Source organism: Camponotus floridanus, unplaced genomic scaffold, assembly GCF_003227725.1.
Source record: "Camponotus floridanus strain SB8 unplaced genomic scaffold, Cflo_v7.5 scaffold31, whole genome shotgun sequence".
NCBI lineage: Eukaryota > Metazoa > Arthropoda > Insecta > Hymenoptera > Formicidae > Camponotus > Camponotus floridanus.
The window spans coordinates 351,547-369,681 of record NW_020229448.1 but is presented as its reverse complement, the minus strand read 5'-3'; the positions used below and the strand labels follow the sequence as shown (position 1 = coordinate 369,681).

The 18,135-nt window shown below is 31.5% G+C and overlaps 2 protein-coding genes across 4 annotated transcripts; one reads left to right on the top strand and one right to left on the bottom strand.

Annotated features, from left to right (window-relative positions):
- The first annotated feature begins 844 nt into the window (after positions 1 to 844).
- LOC105252369 (protein dopey-1 homolog) lies at positions 845 to 16,298 on the top strand. 3 transcript variants are annotated; one of them, XM_025410340.1, is made up of 26 exons: positions 845 to 929; positions 1,524 to 1,778; positions 1,948 to 2,225; positions 2,318 to 2,483; positions 2,665 to 2,854; positions 2,944 to 3,119; positions 3,221 to 3,487; positions 3,576 to 5,142; positions 5,244 to 5,506; positions 5,590 to 6,727; positions 6,885 to 7,307; positions 7,464 to 7,774; positions 7,927 to 8,128; positions 8,524 to 8,919; positions 9,022 to 9,158; positions 9,253 to 9,409; positions 9,526 to 9,897; positions 10,009 to 10,147; positions 10,329 to 10,500; positions 10,592 to 10,803; positions 10,896 to 11,048; positions 11,173 to 11,368; positions 11,894 to 11,905; positions 12,302 to 12,469; positions 12,559 to 12,670; positions 16,000 to 16,209. In XM_025410340.1, the coding sequence occupies exons 2-26, from the start codon at positions 1,723 to 1,725 to the stop codon at positions 16,207 to 16,209; spliced, it is 7,473 nt and encodes a 2,490-aa protein (XP_025266125.1). In that variant the 5' UTR covers positions 845 to 929; positions 1,524 to 1,722. The 3 variants fall into 3 exon arrangements, with proteins under 3 accessions (XP_025266125.1, XP_025266127.1, XP_025266126.1); XM_025410342.1 differs by lacking the exon at positions 11,894 to 11,905 and having other exon boundaries at positions 16,000 to 16,298; XM_025410341.1 differs by lacking the exon at positions 845 to 929 and having other exon boundaries at positions 1,723 to 1,778; positions 16,000 to 16,298.
- Positions 12,831 to 15,531, bottom strand: LOC112638497. The gene is made up of 2 exons (XM_025410343.1): positions 15,144 to 15,531; positions 12,831 to 13,360 (listed from the first exon to the last, which is right to left on the bottom strand). Exons 1-2 carry the CDS (start codon positions 15,202 to 15,204, stop codon positions 12,831 to 12,833), a joined length of 591 nt encoding a protein of 196 aa, XP_025266128.1. The 5' UTR covers positions 15,205 to 15,531.
- Positions 16,299 to 18,135: the final 1,837 nt, after the last annotated feature.

Genomic DNA, 18,135 nt, shown 5'->3' with positions numbered 1-18,135 from the left:
TCTATTAATAGTACAATATATAAACAAATATGTATGTAATGTATCTATTCCTTTCTAAAAAATGATAGTATTTGTAAACATTCCATATGAATTTTATATATCAGATGGGATGTATCTAATCTTATTCATAAGTAGAATAACTATTTTATAAGTTTATAATAAGTCAATGTGTGCATTAATTGTAAATGGAATTTATCTTGTTACAAATATGTTTGTAATTTTGTCAAGTCTGTAATTTTGGTGCTCGCAGATTGGAGGATAATCTTATAAAAAGGATGTTAATATATACAATATCGTATAATTTTTAGAAATTTTTTTCATTTTATTTATGCATAATTGTCAAGAGAAAATGATAATACTTGATGATGGATTTAAGATATTTTATACCAAAAAATACAATTATTTGTTTTTAAAACAAACTTTGGAGAACCAATTAATACACTTATATTCGTGTATCGAATTTAAATAATGTTTTTGTTTAGTAAAAGCGCTCGCTCGGTTACATAATTTATTAAATTTCCCGAATACAGCTATTATGCGCACAATGCATACGCACGATGCACACGGTACACACGGTGCACGTAACATCCTCTACCGTCATCGCAATCGTTCGACGCATCATTCACATTTATCGAGCGAGCAGAGGAAATATTAACGGAAGAAGAGAAGTTTTTGATGGTCCTGATTCACCGCTCGATCCTGTCGAAATTTATCTAACTATAGTTAATAGTATACATTATTGTGACGATTAGTGTGCGCGTGTATGTGTGTGTATGTGACAAGCGTGGGTCCACGTACATTTCGAATGCTGACATTGCTGACAATGTGACAATGAGTGCTGAGTGCAATCTCAATTGACATGTGTCGATCCTACGATCATCTTTGCCATCTATATCGATGGCATATGTACGAGATGTCAACGTTTAAAGGTAAATCGTGTAAGTTCTCGTGCGAGCGAGTATTTTAAGAATTTCGAAAATCGAGCCACGATTAGAAGCGCGTCTCTCGACAAACGACTCTCTCGCTGGAGACAGCTGGAGGTCAGCTGAGGTACCGTTCTCTCGATCGACTACGTGTCAAAAGTCAAGAGTTCTCTGATGGAGATTCCTTTATAAAGAAATTGCAATTTGAAATAGAGATAATTGGCATGTCAATGGTAAATTATTATTGAATATTTTGACGGGAAGCGGGGCTATATCGTGACGAGATAACCAAGCTGATAGCAACTCCATAGATTGGTTGTGTAAATAGATGAACAGTCATGAACCGCGATTCAATTATATTTTATAAATTGTCAATCATTCGCGAAAAAATGTGATTTTTGTTCTTTTCGAATTCAAGAAAAATAATTTTGGTTTTTTAAAAATACTAAATGATTAGATTGGATTCTGAAGATTGAACAAAAATATACACGATTGTAGGAATAAGTATATATATATATATATATATATATATATATATATATATATATATATATATGTATGTGTAGTTTATGGAATAATAATAATAATTATAAATTCTAGGTACTGAGGTATCTCCTTATCTAAATATGATATGCTGCGTGATAAGATTCGTGGCTTAAATGAGAAGGAGAACTTTGCAATGATTGATTTTAATAAGTATAATTGAAATTAATAATTGTGGAAAATCATGTAAAGTGATACCGAAGGATAATATTACATAGTTTATTTAGTTGTAAAGTGTATTACGATATAAGTAACAATGGGTTCCATCGCTCTAGAAGAGTACGAGTTAATGAAAGACTCGAAATATCGAGTGTAAGTAAAGCATAATAATGAATATAAATTATCATTTAAGAATCATAAATTATCATTTAAGATTTACGAACTTTAACATTAATTTTTGTTTTACAAAAATTATATTAATATTTGTCTGTTTCATAGCTAATTGAAAAGTTTATTATAAAATATTGTATTTGTTATATAGCTATGTGAATGCTGTTGATAAGGCTCTAAAAAGTTTTGAATATACGAGTGAATGGGCAGATCTAATTTCTGCATTAGGAAAACTTAACAAGGTGTTGCTAAGTCATATGAAGTTTCCTGTTATTCCAAGGAGAATTAAAATATCAAAGAGACTAGCCCAATGCATGCATCCAGCATTACCATCTGGTGTTCATTTGAAAGCTTTAGAAACATATGACATTATCTTTAAGTGTATGGGTACTAATAGACTCAGTCATGAGCTATTCATCTATAGCGCAGGTATATATATACATACATATGTATTGAATAAAAGAAATAATTACACGACAACTGTGATGCATTCTATATGTTCTCATCTATTCCTTTAATAGGACTGTTTCCATTATTGGGTCATGCTGCTATGAATGTCAGACCATCATTATTAACAGTATATGAAACACATTTTGTGCCACTTGGCGAAAGGTTGAGGCCAGGATTAAGCGGTTTTTTAAGCGGTGTCCTTTTAGGTTTAGAAGATGGATCTGATCATTTTGACAGGTAATTTATATTATTAATGTTTTATATATGAGACTACATTTTTATTTGACATTTTTTCATATATTAATTTGAATACATTTATGTTATAATATATGTATAAATGATTCATATTGCAATATAGAAAAATATTTATAATTTATTTATATTATAATAAAAATATTTATATGTATTATTTTATCAGAACAAATTCTTTACTGGAGAAAGTGTGCGATGGCGTGGGTGCAGAACATTTTTATGCATGTCTCTGGGATTGCTTAGCTTCAAATTCTGGCATTCGCCTGCCTGCTATATCATTTGTGTTAGCACACTTCAACAAGAAATTGCCAATGGAAGAACAGAGATATATTATGGGTACTAATATTAAAATTATGGTGAGAAAAAAGTTGATATTTTAAATATTAGATATATTTTTGAATAAATTCTTTAGATCGATCTTTTAATATTTTGATTTATAAATTAGGTATCAGCCTTATGTGCAGGAGTACAAGACACTTCGGTGCTAGTGCAAAGAAGTGCACTAGATTTTCTATTAATAGGTTTTCCTATACATAACAGTCAATTGACGCATCAAGATATGATATTATTAATCAAAGCTGCTCTAGTTACTATATTGCGAAGAGATATGAGCTTAAACAGGTAAAGAAAGATACAAAATATATACATATATGTATATATTTCTTCTTTTTCAAAAAATACCTGTATTTTACTTACTGCATATATATTTTTCTATCGTATAGGCGTTTGTTTGCCTGGTTATTGGGTACTGAAGTAAGTACATCAATTTTAAAGAAGAATCATATAACTGTGGACATTAAGGAGGATTCTGTAACATATTTTGATATGTATTCGAAAAAAATGCTAGTCGAAGCAATAAAATACCTGCTTAAAGAAGTTTGTGAAGAAAATTCGCAGGATTTGAAGCCATATAGAATACTTGTTTCATTACTTGATAAGGTGGATATCGGACCAGTAATTTTGGACGATATTCTATTCGAAGTGTTTAGGTGAATATGGGTTTATTAATAGATTACAAAAAAAATAATGCTAATAATTTTTCTAGAAATATCTTCTAAATGTGCATTGTATTTGTAGGACATTTTATAATGCCTGTAAACAGTCTGCACTGAATCATATACCAAAAACAAATGAAGTAGTGAAATCTGCGAATCTCTTATTTTCGACTTTAGAACCATCGTACATTTGGATACATTGTGGACATCTATTCGAGAAAGCCTGCAACACAAGAGCAAAGGCACAAGTTACCATAGAAGATGTTGTAAAAACGGTTGGCAGTGGAATGCCAAATTTAGTGGAAGTATGCATATTAACGGAATTCTTACTCGAAACAGTGTCATTGGACGCATTCATAGATACTCCGTCTGAGCATCTCCCTGGTTTATTTTATGAAATAACCAGCAAACTTTTGCATCATATTAATATTTTGTCTTCAGTGGAGATCTCGAAAAGTCTCAAATTGTGCGCCAAGATCTTGTCAAAGGTACAACCAACAATGATAACGACTCATGCAGACAAGTACGAGGTAGATACCAAAGTGGACACTTCTCTGAATAATATTACAGTTCCTAGCGACAATTCCCTGACCACGATTCCTTTGGAAAAAAGTCAGTCGGATAGTAAGTTGAATAAGCCCGATATATCCGGTACCTCTTTCGCGGAAAAAAGCCCGAGTACGAGAAGAAGAGCTAATTCTGGTGGCGCTACTAAAAGGAACGAGAAAAAATCGAAGAAGAAGGGGAGTAAGAGTACTTCCAAGTTAACTGACACGTACACCATACAAGCTGATGGTACTAACATATCGGTCGTGGTGAGTGAGGATGCGAAATCTTTACCGAGAAATAAAAGCATGGACGATATTAAAACGAGCTGCGTCGATACCGATAGAATAAGCTCCTCTTCCTCGAACAATAAACTGTCCACCATGTCAAAGCATTTGACGAATGTCAGTCCAATGGGATCGACAGGATCCTTATGTAGGGGACCATCTCCGGCATTTCAGGCACAGCATTCTATGTTAGAAAAGTGCCTCCGTCAATATGAAATATTTTATGTCAAGTTAATTAGCAATCGAATTCTTAGCAAGGAAAGAACAGTGCAAGATATGTTTAATCACTTGGTGATATCTTGCCCGAGAAAGAGTTTCGATGAGAGAATGCGTTGCTTAGAACTTCTGCTGAATTCCAGATTGAACACAGAGGACTCTGGGTTCTTTAGTCAAGATGCATCTGTAACCGAGGATACCAAGTGCCTGGATATTTTTCACCTGTTCCTCGATATCGCAACACATTCAGAATGGAACGAGGCCATGAAAATAGCGTCTAGTTTGTTCGTGGAGTTGTCTACATTTCCAAAATACTTTTTGCCCGGCGACGATGTACTCGTGGAGGAAGAACCCAAGTTCGAACATGTTCTTCCGGATTGGTTGAAAGTTTTAATAGTCTGTTCCTGCTGGTTACAGAAGCAACCGGCATTACAATTAACGAGTATTGCCACATTATTAGACTTGGTGGCATTATTGAAAGCGCATAACGACGTCGAAACGCATCCAAAAAGCGGAGAAGGCGTGACGACGGTGATTATGGTGCCGTTATTGAAGCAATGGCACATAACTTACTTGATGCAATATACTAATGTATTTCAGGTATGTAATATCTTACTCGCAATATTTTTTCTATATTCAACATGTAATTGAGGAGAGACGAAAATAAAATGTTGAAAAAATAATTGTTTAATATATAAAAGGTATTGGCACATTCCTTGTGGCATCATTTGGGCGAACTTCCTGCCCATAAGTTTAGAATGCGTTGCGTGGAGCTATTGCACGAATTGCATCACGCTTTATACAATTCTTGCGACGCGGTCGAGGATCTAATAGGATCTGCACTCACGTCCGAGAATCCTGAAAAGAAAATCGAAGCATTCGGTAGATTTGCTACTTTGTGGCATCTAGGACGAGAAATTGAAACGAATCCAAGGCTGCGCGGCTGTCTTAAAATTTTCGATCAGTAAGTAAGAGAACTTGTAATTGTTGTAATTTAGTTAATTAATATTACAAATTTCACGAAACGGTTTATTTTTTGTTTTTCAGATCCTTACTAAAAATGTTGGACAATCTTCAACTTGCGGACAACTCGCCGTTAAAATTATTAGCTCAATCGTGGCTACTACATTCCTTGATGCGCGGCGACATATCGCGTGTCATAGATCCCTTGCTGACAATACTTTTAGATCCATCCACATGCCGTATGAGCGTCCTCCATGTGAGTATACAACACAGTAATACCGTCCTAACGAAGAACGACCCGGTGGAGGAAAAATCGGAAGTTCAGGATGACACGGAAGGTGCCGCGAAAATCTACGCGATTAGTTCAGTTGACGGCAATGTGATATATCACGTGAGCGATAACGTGGATGAGGATAAAAAATGGAAGAAAGGCAAGAAAAAGAAACAGACGATAAATCCTGTGAAAATAAAACGAATTTTCGCAGTGACAACATTAGCGACTGGTGATAATTGCAATCACTATGTTACGGAAAGAAATCAGTTTATGAAGGAACTCGAGGTGCCGCCTAGCATATCCGGCAATCGAAAGATTTCTGTGTTTGTGAATCCTCTCTCGATCAATTGTAATGAAAATTCGAACGATTCCTTGACAGAAGACGATTCGCTGCCCAGTATACGTAAGACGAATTTGACGACGGAATTGCTTAAGAATGCTACCCGCTTCAAAAAGATAGATTTCGATAAAGGTTCTACTGCCAGTTTAGACGAGAGTCTTTTCGAATCAGCAAACTCTAGTTTAAAGGCGAAGGATAAGACTAGCTTCAAAAAGCTCAACGATGACGTCGACTCGTCTCTGGATTCTATAACGAATAGCTTAGATTCAAGTAGTCCCGAAGTAACTAATAAACAACCCAAGCAAAAGAAGGAACCTGTCGTGATGCCAGGCAGTTCCAGGGAAATAGCGGGCACTATCATAAAAGGCAAATATTATAGCACGAACGAATTTAACACGAATTATGATCATGAAATTGGTAGTTTCGAAGCAAGCGCAGAGGTGCCCAGTTGGACGATGGACGACGATGATGAAGGCGATTTAGACGTCAGCACCACTGCGGAAGAGTATTTTAGCAATTCCAGCAGTACCAGTATAGTCGAAGAAATTCTGAATGAGGTGCTCGATCGCGCGATGCTATTGTGCGATATCGCCGAACCGCCGAAAAGTGTAAGTATCTCTTATACAATGTTATCATTTATCCTGTGTCAGAATTGCAATCAGTTTATTTGACAAAAAGATATAACAATTATAATATTTGATATAAGAATCACAATATTTGATGCAAGAAGTACAATATTTTTTCAACGAGATTCTCTATTTATAGGAGGAAGTTCCGCAGCACCCCGCAAAAACTAATCGAAATGCCGGTCTGGGTGTTCACAATCTTCACTCCCACATGTTGCTCTATTGCGGAGTATACGATTCAGCTAGAACTCTATACGCTTTGCGTACACTTAGAAATGAACTTTTGACAAATACGCGAATGTTTCTATGTTGCGCGGCGACGACCGGTGTGTCGAATGCGACGAAGAATACAATGCTGTTAAATCTATTGGCAAGGCATCGAAAAAGTGTTTTCGGCAGAAACTTTCATGGTGATATAGCTAACACGGAATTTATAGCTGCTTACAGGAGTAGTATGTATCTCGAAGTGCTGATAAGCGTATGCCTGTATTTTGCAAGAAGTTACTATCCAAATCTCGGACAGATGAGGCTTACATATGAGGAAATTGCGGGTAACCGCCAGGTATGTTTTATCTTAAATTTTTTTTATCCCTTAAAATATTATTCATGTGTATCTGCAAAAATTTTGAATTATTTTATTAAAATTATTACTCTTTCCCTTTTTGAGTTTTAATGAATATTGTTTAAGCTATGACAAAAATTGTTGTTTTTTACACAGGTGCAACTAGCAAGTACAGAATTACTAACGCTAATATTTTCCGAGTTAATCCCAATTGTTCGCGATTCTGGGAAAGGTTTCAGTTGCTACATAGTAGACCTGCTGACTAAATGTAAAGTACAAAAGGTTGCTCTTCACTGTCTCGTGTCCAGTGTTATGAGTATGAAGAATGCTCATAAGGAAAATGAAGATGTTTTCACATTTACCGAAGAAATCGTATTGTTTAATGATCCGTTTATCGATAACGACGTTAACAAATGTAAATATAGAGCGAGCGATCATACAGAAGCTTTCCAAATACAATTATTACGGTAAATATATACAATAAATAAATTTACAATAGAAACATTTTCGCCACTAAGCCATTGTGATAAAACTATCCAAAATCTGTATGAGTATTAAAATTAGATTCAATCGCACTCATGCAATTTGATTTGTAACAATTGCTTTATTACTTTTCAAGATTGCTGTTAGCGTTAATTATGTTGGAGCATCAGTGTAGTAGTCAGAAAGGAGAGGAAATTAATCCAACAACGTCATCTATACCAAGTTCACCGACACGAACTTCGCCAAGTTTAATCGGGAATAATTTGAAATATATTTCTGGAGCAGCGATACCGCAGCAACCGATGTTTCTCGCTAGTATCCTTAGTGCACTGCAACTCGTATGTAATTTGTTTATTTATCGATTTGTTATATTGCTTAGATCGATTCTAAGTCTCTTATGCATACTTTTGCAAAATTTTAAAATAAAATAAGATGTAGTATTACACAAAATTTATTATATGATATATATTTTTTATTATCATAAAAATATTTATTATATGATTCTTTTATTTTCTAAATTCTTTACAATTTCTTTATTTTATTAGAATTTAATTACAACAATAAATTATGGGAATACTAAATATATATATATATATAAAATCGTATGTGTGGATTGATCTGATTATTAAGCAAAGAATTGATTATTGACCAAATAAATGATTAAATAAATGAATAAATGATTAAATAAATGAATAAATGATTAATAATTTATGCATTCGATGAAATTTTGTAGGATCATATGAGACATCTTCATCAACATTGGACAACTCTTGTTACATCCAGTCTCCCTTTTATGGGATCATCTTTAACATCTGTTGTAACATCAGTTATTCATCAACTATGCAGTAACATTGAACATCTAGCGTCGTATTATATCAACGAGGAAACGGCGCCAAAGTTACAAGATATAAGCACGATAGAATGCTGTTTGCCTGCGGATTACACTGTGACACATCTCGAGGCTTTGACATACTTGCTGCATTATTGTCTATTAGATACCTCTCAGCAAATTGGATTCTCGTTTAATCAACCGCTAAGCGGTACAATACAAACGGGAATTCCTGGTGCTAATCCCGGACAAATATTCAATAATCTTATACACGTTTTTATGCCGAGTCCACTTTCTCCGGTTAGTTGGATAAAGTATACGCAGTAAATTTTAATATTTGATAGAAATCATTAATTTTAGTTGGTCTCTCGAGTTGTAATAAAATTTTTATGTTTTTTATAGGATTTATCCACAGGAAAAGATAAAACTGGCGCAAATGAACTTCAACAACATGCTAGAAGAACAGCATTAAGTCATTTACCAAGAATAATAGCATCTTTATCTGCCTTGTGGCAAGCAGTTTTAGCAACGAAAGATAAGTATGTGTTTTATTACATTCTCTTGTCAAGAAAATTATTTACTTAATGAACTCTTTATAATTATTATATAATGTACTCTTTTTTTAATAAATAGCGAACAAGCCAGTTGTGTGGTGGGTAGTCCGAGAATAGTTAAATATCAATTGTTAGAACTCTTATCTCCAATCTCTTTCCACCATGGAGCCAACTTTTTAGCTGCAGTCGCAGTTGCTTGGCACGAAAGGCGCCAACCGTCCGCCGCATCAAAGAAGGTAATCAACATTATGTATATAATTAAAGAAAAAGATAATGAAATTAGATATAACTAATAATATTATAATAGCCTTGGGGAAAATATTTTATTTAGTAGAAATTTATTTCGATGCAGATACTTCCAGAAGCCTGTCCTAATCAACAAGTAATGGTTCATTTGGTTAGCGCTATTCGCGTTATGCCGATTGACACTTTGGTGCATACCGTACATCAGGTAGTGAAGACACCACCACCGATACACGGAATCAAACAGGATTTCTCACTAGAAGTCTCAGTATTGGAATTACTTTATATATATATGCAGAGCAACACATCACAGTCACTTATCGAATCTTGGGCATCCCTACTCAGTTTATTGAAAGATGGTCTATCGCTAACAGCACCTGCTCAATTTCTCTTGCTAGCTATACTGAACGAATATGTACAAAAGTGCCCGCCTATGCAAGAGAAGAAAGATATCAAAGACTTGCAAGATGTGTCAGCAAAAGTAACTATCTTGTATTATAATTTGTAGTTAATAACACAATGACACTAATATAATATAATATTTTATAATATTACATATAATACATAAATTTACATAATAAATGTGTTTTAGTTGATAGAATCATGTTCGCAAATAGCTGGCGCATGTCTAGAACAAACAACGTGGCTAAGAAGAAATTTAGCTGTTCGAGAAGATGTATTCGAAGTGGTGGAAGGCTCTTCGGAAGGTAAAGAAGGAAAAAATGGTGCTGGTGCGTAAAATATGCATTTTATTTCATAAATATTAGAGATATCAGATTAGAAAATTTTTTTTCTGTTATAAGATTTTATCTATTTTTATTTTTTCTTGTTTTTATTGGTGCAACCTGTGGCAATTGCAAATAGTTTCTAAATTTAGCTTATTGTATATTCAATGCAAACTTTATCTTACAGTAACACCTGGAACTCCACCTAATGCTGCGTACAGTGTTCAAGCGCAAGCAGTATTGGCGGAAATACTCGCACCATTGTTGGATGTCAGTTATGGTTCGCAAGAAAAAGAGCGTGTGGTAACACTACTAACAAACCTCATGTATAATGTTACACCTTATTTGAAAAATCACACGTGAGTTTAGAAATTGAATTTAGATATGAAAATTTTACATAAATTTAAGACTCACACGACAAAATAATATTTTACCTACTTAATTTTACAGTATAAAAAATATCGCCTCATTCACCGCATGTTCCCAATTATTGGCTTCTTTGTCGGGATATCAATACACCAGGAAAGCATGGCGTAAAGATGTTTTAGACTTATTACTTGACCAAGCTTTCTTCCAAATGACACCGTCCTGTCTGCCATATTGGAGAACTATAATAGACAATTTGATGACGCATGATAATACTACTTTCAGAGATTTAATGAGTAATGCATACGTTTTTATTATATTGCAATACATTTGTCTGTTGATGATCAATTTAGAAATTAACATATTACACGATTGTTTCATCATAAAGATCGCGTGTCTATGGCTCAAGGCAGCGGGATCAGTATATTTTCTTCAAAGGAACAAGAGTATGAGCAGAAAGCACAACTCTTAAAGCGATTGGCGTTTGTCATCCTTTGCAGCGAGATGGATCAGTATCATAAATATATGCCAGAGATACAAGGTGAATATATGAGAAAAGTATTTAGACGTTATAGAATATATCTAAAATAAACTACTACACTATAAACTGTTATGATTGTAATATATACAACTGTTTCTACGTATTGACTATTTTATGTTTTCAGAACGTTTAGCAGATAGTCTACGCCTACCTCAAGTAATTCCATCTATCCAGGCACAAGTATTTCTATGTTTTCGCGTGTTGCTATTAAGAATGTCACCGCAACACGCGACATCCTTATGGCCAGTCATAGTTAGCGAGCTTGTTCAAGTCTTTCTTTATATCGAGCAAGAATTGAGTACGGACAGCGAAGAGTTCACGTATGTAAATTTTTTCGAGCTCTATGCTTGTTTGCTTATGGGATACTATTGATTGCTTCGTATGTGCATGTCCATTTACGATACTCGATTGGAATTATTATTTTCTTTAAAGTATCAAGAAATTATTTTGTTTTTATATTTCAAAACTATGTGTTATTTTGGTTTTCAAAGAATGATTGTAAACAGTAAGAAGAATTTTGCAATGAAGATCTTACTGTAGATATACTGACATGATTGGCACAGTAATATTTTGAAATCGATATCAAATTTGATCTGCCTAATATTTTCAAAATATAAACAATGAATGTTATATAAAAGAGAAATGCGAGAGGCGATTTTACTTCTCGTATCTATAAGAATGTCAAGTAATGGAATGTTGGCATAAAATTTGTCTGTCCCCTCTCCTCCCCTCATTAACATGGATACTATCTAATATCGTACTGTTTTTGGCTCTCTGTTTCGGCATCCTCGCGATTTGGTGGAATTTGTGGTGCCTCCGTAACTTGAATGGTGTTGGGACAGCAGTCGTCATAGCAGGTAATTTAACGGTCCAACATGTAACGTACATATAACACGCATATGCATACTGTTAATGTTGTAAAAACACTCGTAGAGTGTACAGTGACGTAAGAAGTACTTTTTCAGTATCTAAATACTTGAAGCAAGATCAAATGCATATTCAATAGTAGAATGCATACTCACTAATATAGAGAGATACTTTAACAGAACTTACTTTATACCACTGTTCGAATATATCGAGTGTTAGAAGATATCACATTAATAGCAATCATGTACCTTCTTCATTGATCGAGCTCTGGGGATTCTATATCTATTTGTTGTGCCTTGTCTAAAAACAATTATGCAATTTTCATGCTATTGTTTGTAAGAGAGTTTGATTTAAATAACATAAATCACTTGGATTCATGTGCACAGCTCGCATATTAAATTGCTATCAGCCTTGGACTCATCATGGGCTGTTAACGCCAGCAATGGACTTCAGGCACACGGACATCCTCACTGGTTGCAACTGCAACTAGCTGCCGCCAAGCTGCTAGACCTCGCGTTACTGTTACCAGCGCACAGATTACCGCAATTTCAGATGTAAGTAAAGAAGACAAGATATGCAATATACAACAGTGCATATTTTATTTAAAGAACAATTAAATATGTATTGCTTTACTGATTTATAGGTATAAATGGGCCTTTGTTGGAGACGCAGCAGCAGGATGTATGGATAACAACAATCTATCCTCGGACTTTGTACCACATATTACGAGAATAGCGAAATTGATGGATAATAAGGTAAGTTTTTTCGATTGTAACTCTTTTTTTGTAACACAGTAAATTATTCAGCACATTTTATACTCAATTATTACGAAAAGAGGTAATTACAAAGCTCATTGAAAGAATATTGTAAATATTATATATTATATATATATATATATATATATATATATATATATTACATTTGGTAATTATAATTGTCTTCTGACGAACATTGTTCGGGTAATAGGCATTTTTGCGTTTTCTCGTCGAAAACGTATTCTTCTCTGCACTCGCATCCGCTTCTGCACGGTGTGTAACAGTCTACTACATCTTGCTTCAAACACGTAAATTGACAAAGACAATGTGTCCAGATTGATTTGTCATCGCATTTGTGAAAACTTTTGGAATGTATATAATCAAATTCATCATAATCGTATCCGGGAATTCGATGCTTAGTGTATCTGTACACTTTCTCAGGCAATTTGTACCAGTTAAACTGCTTATTTTGAAGCAGATTCTTCTTCTTAAAGGAATCGATATTATTCCCAAAGACAGGGAGATTCGAGTCGGGATACGCGTCGTGCCAGTTTTCTGTGTCGTCGAAAACATTTGCGACATAAAAATCATCTTGACCAACGTTGCTGTGTTTTTTAACAGAACCTCCTGAATCTGCCGATAAATCTTCATAGAAATCAAAATCGTTATATTCGGAATCACTCCTATATTCTAGAACAAACATTAAATCATATATTAATATAATATAAATCATATATAATGTATAATAAAAATAAAACAAGAATATAATAAAATATAATAAGAATTAATACAAGTAATATAATATACAGGATATCTGGAAAATTACCCGAAGTACTTCGGGAAATGATTCGGAATCCAAAAATAAGGAAAAAAAGTTATATAAACATAGGTTTGAAAATAAGTTGTTTCCACTTTATAGTCATTTTTATGTTAAAAAAATTGTAGTTTATAGTCTGCCTGGCTTCTCTTTTTTTTTTAATTTTTAAATTTTTTAATTTAAATTTTAAATTCAAATTTTTTAATTTAAATTTTAAATTCAAATTTTTAAATTTAAATTTTAAATTCAAATTTTTAAATTTAAATTTTAAATTTAAATTTTAAATTCAAATTTTTAAATTTAAATTTTAAATTCAAATTTTTAAATTTAAATTTTAAATTCAAATTTTTAAAATCAAATTTTTAAATTCAAATTTTTAAATTTAAATTTTAAATTTAAATTTTAAATTCAAATTTTTAAATTTAAATTTTAAATTCAAATTTTTAAATTCAAATTTTTAAATTTAAATTTTAAATTCAAATTTTTAAATTCAAATTTTTAAATTTAAATTTTAAATTCAAATTTTTAAATTCAAATTTTTAAATTTAAATTTTAAATTTAAATTTTTAAATTTATTTTTGTAATATATAAATAATATCAAAATATTTTAATATAATATTTAATATAATATATTAATTAGATTATTACAATCTTTATTAAATAAACACGCACATCAATAAAATGTCTTACATAAAGATGGTTCGAATATCTTATTCGTAGGATAAAGTAACATTTAATTGATCGGAATAAAAAGAACAAAGACTTTATTAATGGTCAATTAAATATTCCTCTACCTCACGGGTAGGATTTCCGATCGCATCCTAAATAAAAAGCTGTTTAAATCAGATAAGATCGTTTATATCGATGTTTTATAAAGCGCTTTGTGTTTTTCAAGTTTTGTTATTTTTTAAATAAGAAATATAAAAATTATCTTAACAACGTTTTAAAACATTAGAATAAAAAATTAAATGACACATTTCGAAAAAGGAAATTAAATTTATTAAATCAATTTGATAGAAAAGGTCGTTGCACTGCAATCATGTTTTCATTAATATTCATCAAGTAGCATTGCAATTAACTTTGATTAAAGTCATTTAAAGCATCGAAAATAAAATTGGAATAGAAAGAATGTTCTTAGCTTCATAAATGTTTACGAATAATTTATAGATAAATATATACAAGATGTTTCTTTTTTTAATAGACGCACTTTCTTTGAATTGTCAACTTTGAATCAATTGGTTTTTTTTACAAGAATATCAAGATATTCATAACTTGAGAATTTATGAGCGATTTAAAATATAAAGAACGTTTTAACTCAATATAATCAAATAAGTTCCAAAGAAAGAAAAAGTGTAAAAATATGTAAATTAAAATTGCGTATTAAACAATGAAATTTTGCTCGAGGTTTACATTTTTAAAAAATAATTAAATTTTTAAAAATTTAATGTGATTTAAAATTGATTTTTAAAAAATGCAGTTTTAAGAAGGACTTAGTGAAAAACACTCTATATAACTGAAAATGTAGACTATACATAGACGAAATGTAAGAAACGACAAAAAGAAAAGGAGAAAAAAAGATACATGAATCTGTTACTTTTTAATAAAGATGAATAAATATCATACCCGCACATATATATATATCGTTTTAATACTCACGTGCAGTAACAACCATTATGATACATAGAATATAATAATGTAAAATTTGCAGCGAAGTCATTGTAGTTCCTTCTGTGCGAACCGTCCATAAACTACGTCCACAAACTACTGTGTGCTAGGATTATATCGCACGAATATATTCTCAATTATTATTGTGACCCTACTCCATGTATAGGTTCCACTTAAAGACATTGCTATTACATCATTACGCACACACAAAATTTTATTTAATTTAATATTTTTTGCTGTGATGTATTTTGAGAGCTTAAATTAAAGAAAATGAACAAAAAGATTCGATTATTTTAATCATACTTGTATAATTAATATCTCAGACTGTGTATAAAATTGAGCAGAATAATCGCGCACAGGTATTCGGTGTGTGTATATACATACAATAAAGCACTGAAATATTTATTTTGGTACCATGAGAAATCGTTATATACATACATTCGTTTTTGCAACTAAGCCAATACACTCTACATAGCTTTAGTCAATTGTAGTAAATATTATACGGTATTTTCAATGCTACAAACAATTTTTTATCTTTATTTAGCGTTGCTCCTTAATCGCATTCGAAATTCTTTACATCTTTTGTTACAATGATAAAATGTTTCATAATTATTGAATGTAAAAATATTAAAAATTGCAAAAAATAGTAAATTTTTTCTAAAGGAAAATCGAATTTTATTAATTAGACTCCTTTTGAATTAGGTATTTTTTGAATTAGCTATTTTATTTTTTACGTTTTTATATTTTTTAATATTTTTGTTATATATTTAACTTAGTTTTGAGAACGAGGTTTTTTTTTGTGAAAAAAAGCATTGTTATTGATCTTTCTCTCATTCTTTTTTTTCAGTTTAAACCAGAAGGTCCACCACCTAAAAGAAATCCAGGAGAGCTTTTACTGACATCGAATAACGTTCGCTCTCTACAAGACTTGCATCACTTTTTCTCGAGTCTTAGTCGCGCCACATGCGACACGTACGTGCCGATAAATAATACACAATTGGAGACTGTAATCGAGCAAGACTTTCTTGAAAAAATGCCGACCATGCCAGCGAGATAATAGAGATGCGTAAGAGTACATAAATAATTCGTCAATCAGGAAGCGTAACAAATATATCGTTAAAGAACTTTATCCTTTGATATATTTATATAAAAAAAGGAATATATATAAAATATTTCGAATTTCCGCCGCATTCGAAAATACTCTATATATACGTAAATACTACATTGTATAAACACAACTAGAATGCAGATATCTAGAAACCACGCCGACTACTCCTGGCTCTTGCTGTTAAAATATAATAGACGTCCGATTAAAATATTTGCTTAAAAGAGAAAAGGAGAAAAAAATTAACCATATTTTGATCAAAACATTAAACTAATAAATAAGAGTGATACAATAGAAATGAATTTTAAGTATTCTAAATGAATGAATTTTAATTGCACGAAGAAGAAAGAAGGAAAATAAAGAAAAGAGTTGATATATGTTAAAGATTGTTAGTTTCTTTATGGACAAATTGATTGTAGATAGAGAATTTCTTTTTTAGTTGGAAAGAGAGAAAAAGGACCAGGAATGAATCTGGAGCGTGTAATATAATTCATTTTTTGTTACTGGTTTTTATCAATTAAGCTTTCGACTCGTCTCCTCATTCGGTTGTGAATAGTTATCAGCATGTATAATATAGCACGCTGAACTTGCACATGAGCCTGTGCTAGTATAAAATTATATAAAGGGTGTACAGTGTAACATAATATTACTTATATTTAACCAGGTCTTCCCACTATTTTTTGACATACACATGTCAAATCTTTCTGAATGATTTCCATTTTCTTTCCTTAACTTTGCATATTATTATGTAATTTAAAAATGATAAACTATATTTGTGTGCATGTGCGCGTGTATATGTGTGTTTTCAAAGAGAAATACACAGGTATGCATACGAATGGTATTCTTCAAATAAATGCTTCGCTAAAACATTAAATTAAAATATAAAGAATTAAAGATGAATTGTAAGAGAAAAAATTCAATGAATGTCCTATTTGCAATGTGAAGTTTACAGATTGCGATGTAAATTCGCAGATATTAGATGCAAAAGTTTATAAATTATATACTGTGGATCTGCTTTATCAAAACTCGCTTTAACATATTTCGGACTATCGAGGAGGATTCGTCGTAAAATTGTTTTTGAACTTTCACCCCATTTATATTAGTCCCTTAATATAAGGTTACCGCGTATATATATATATATATACATACATATATATAACGTAAAACATTCTTTATTTTAATGTACAGACTTTCTATACAAACCGATAAATTATAATATTATTACACTATCTTATATGGTATATTTGAGAAAAAAAATAAGACATTATATTTTTATGATAAATTAGTTTAATATACACTAAAAAAATTAATACTAAGAATATCTACCCCAATTTATATGATGTAAGCTTCTTTGTATAATTAGAAAATAATTGTATTTGAAGATAATATGTAGTGAAAAATATATATGTTGTTTATTTTAATCAACAAAAATTTCAAAAGAATATCATACGTTTGCTAAGAAACATATTATCTTTCATTTTAAATAATCTTATATATTCAATTTTAAATAATCTTATATATTCTCTGTTAATATATATATATATATAATGTTTTTTTAAAAATAAGTTTTTAAGGTAGAATGATTTATATCCTTCTTTAGTCAATGAAATCACAAAAATACATTTGCATATTGGTAGATATTCTTTGTCAGTAAATAATTTGTGGTATATAAATCCCATAATATACAATTACACAATTGTATGATTTGTTATGAATGGAACATAACAAGAGTTATAATGTATGGAAAAACAAAATTAAAGGCTTTCAGAATGGATTTATTTCTTTTCTTTTATAAAAACGCATTATATAAAAAAATTACTAAACTGATTAATTTGGACATTATATTTTGTTGCTATTAATTTGAGATTAAATTCAAAA

Bases quoted from the DNA above. Each gene is read 5' to 3' on its own strand.
- LOC105252369 (XM_025410341.1), top strand. From the start codon at position 1,723: ATGGGTTCCATCGCTCTAGAAGAGTACGAGTTAATGAAAGACTCGAAA. The intron at 5,143-5,243 runs GTATGTAATATC...AATATATAAAAG, and splicing joins AATATACTAATGTATTTCAG to GTATTGGCACATTCCTTGTG. The intron at 5,507-5,589 runs GTAAGTAAGAGA...TTTGTTTTTCAG, and splicing joins TGTCTTAAAATTTTCGATCA to ATCCTTACTAAAAATGTTGG.
- LOC112638497 (XM_025410343.1), bottom strand. From the start codon at position 15,204: ATGACTTCGCTGCAAATTTTACATTATTATATTCTATGTATCATAATG. The intron at 13,361-15,143 runs GTGAGTATTAAA...TGTTTGTTCTAG, and splicing joins CATAATGGTTGTTACTGCAC to AATATAGGAGTGATTCCGAA.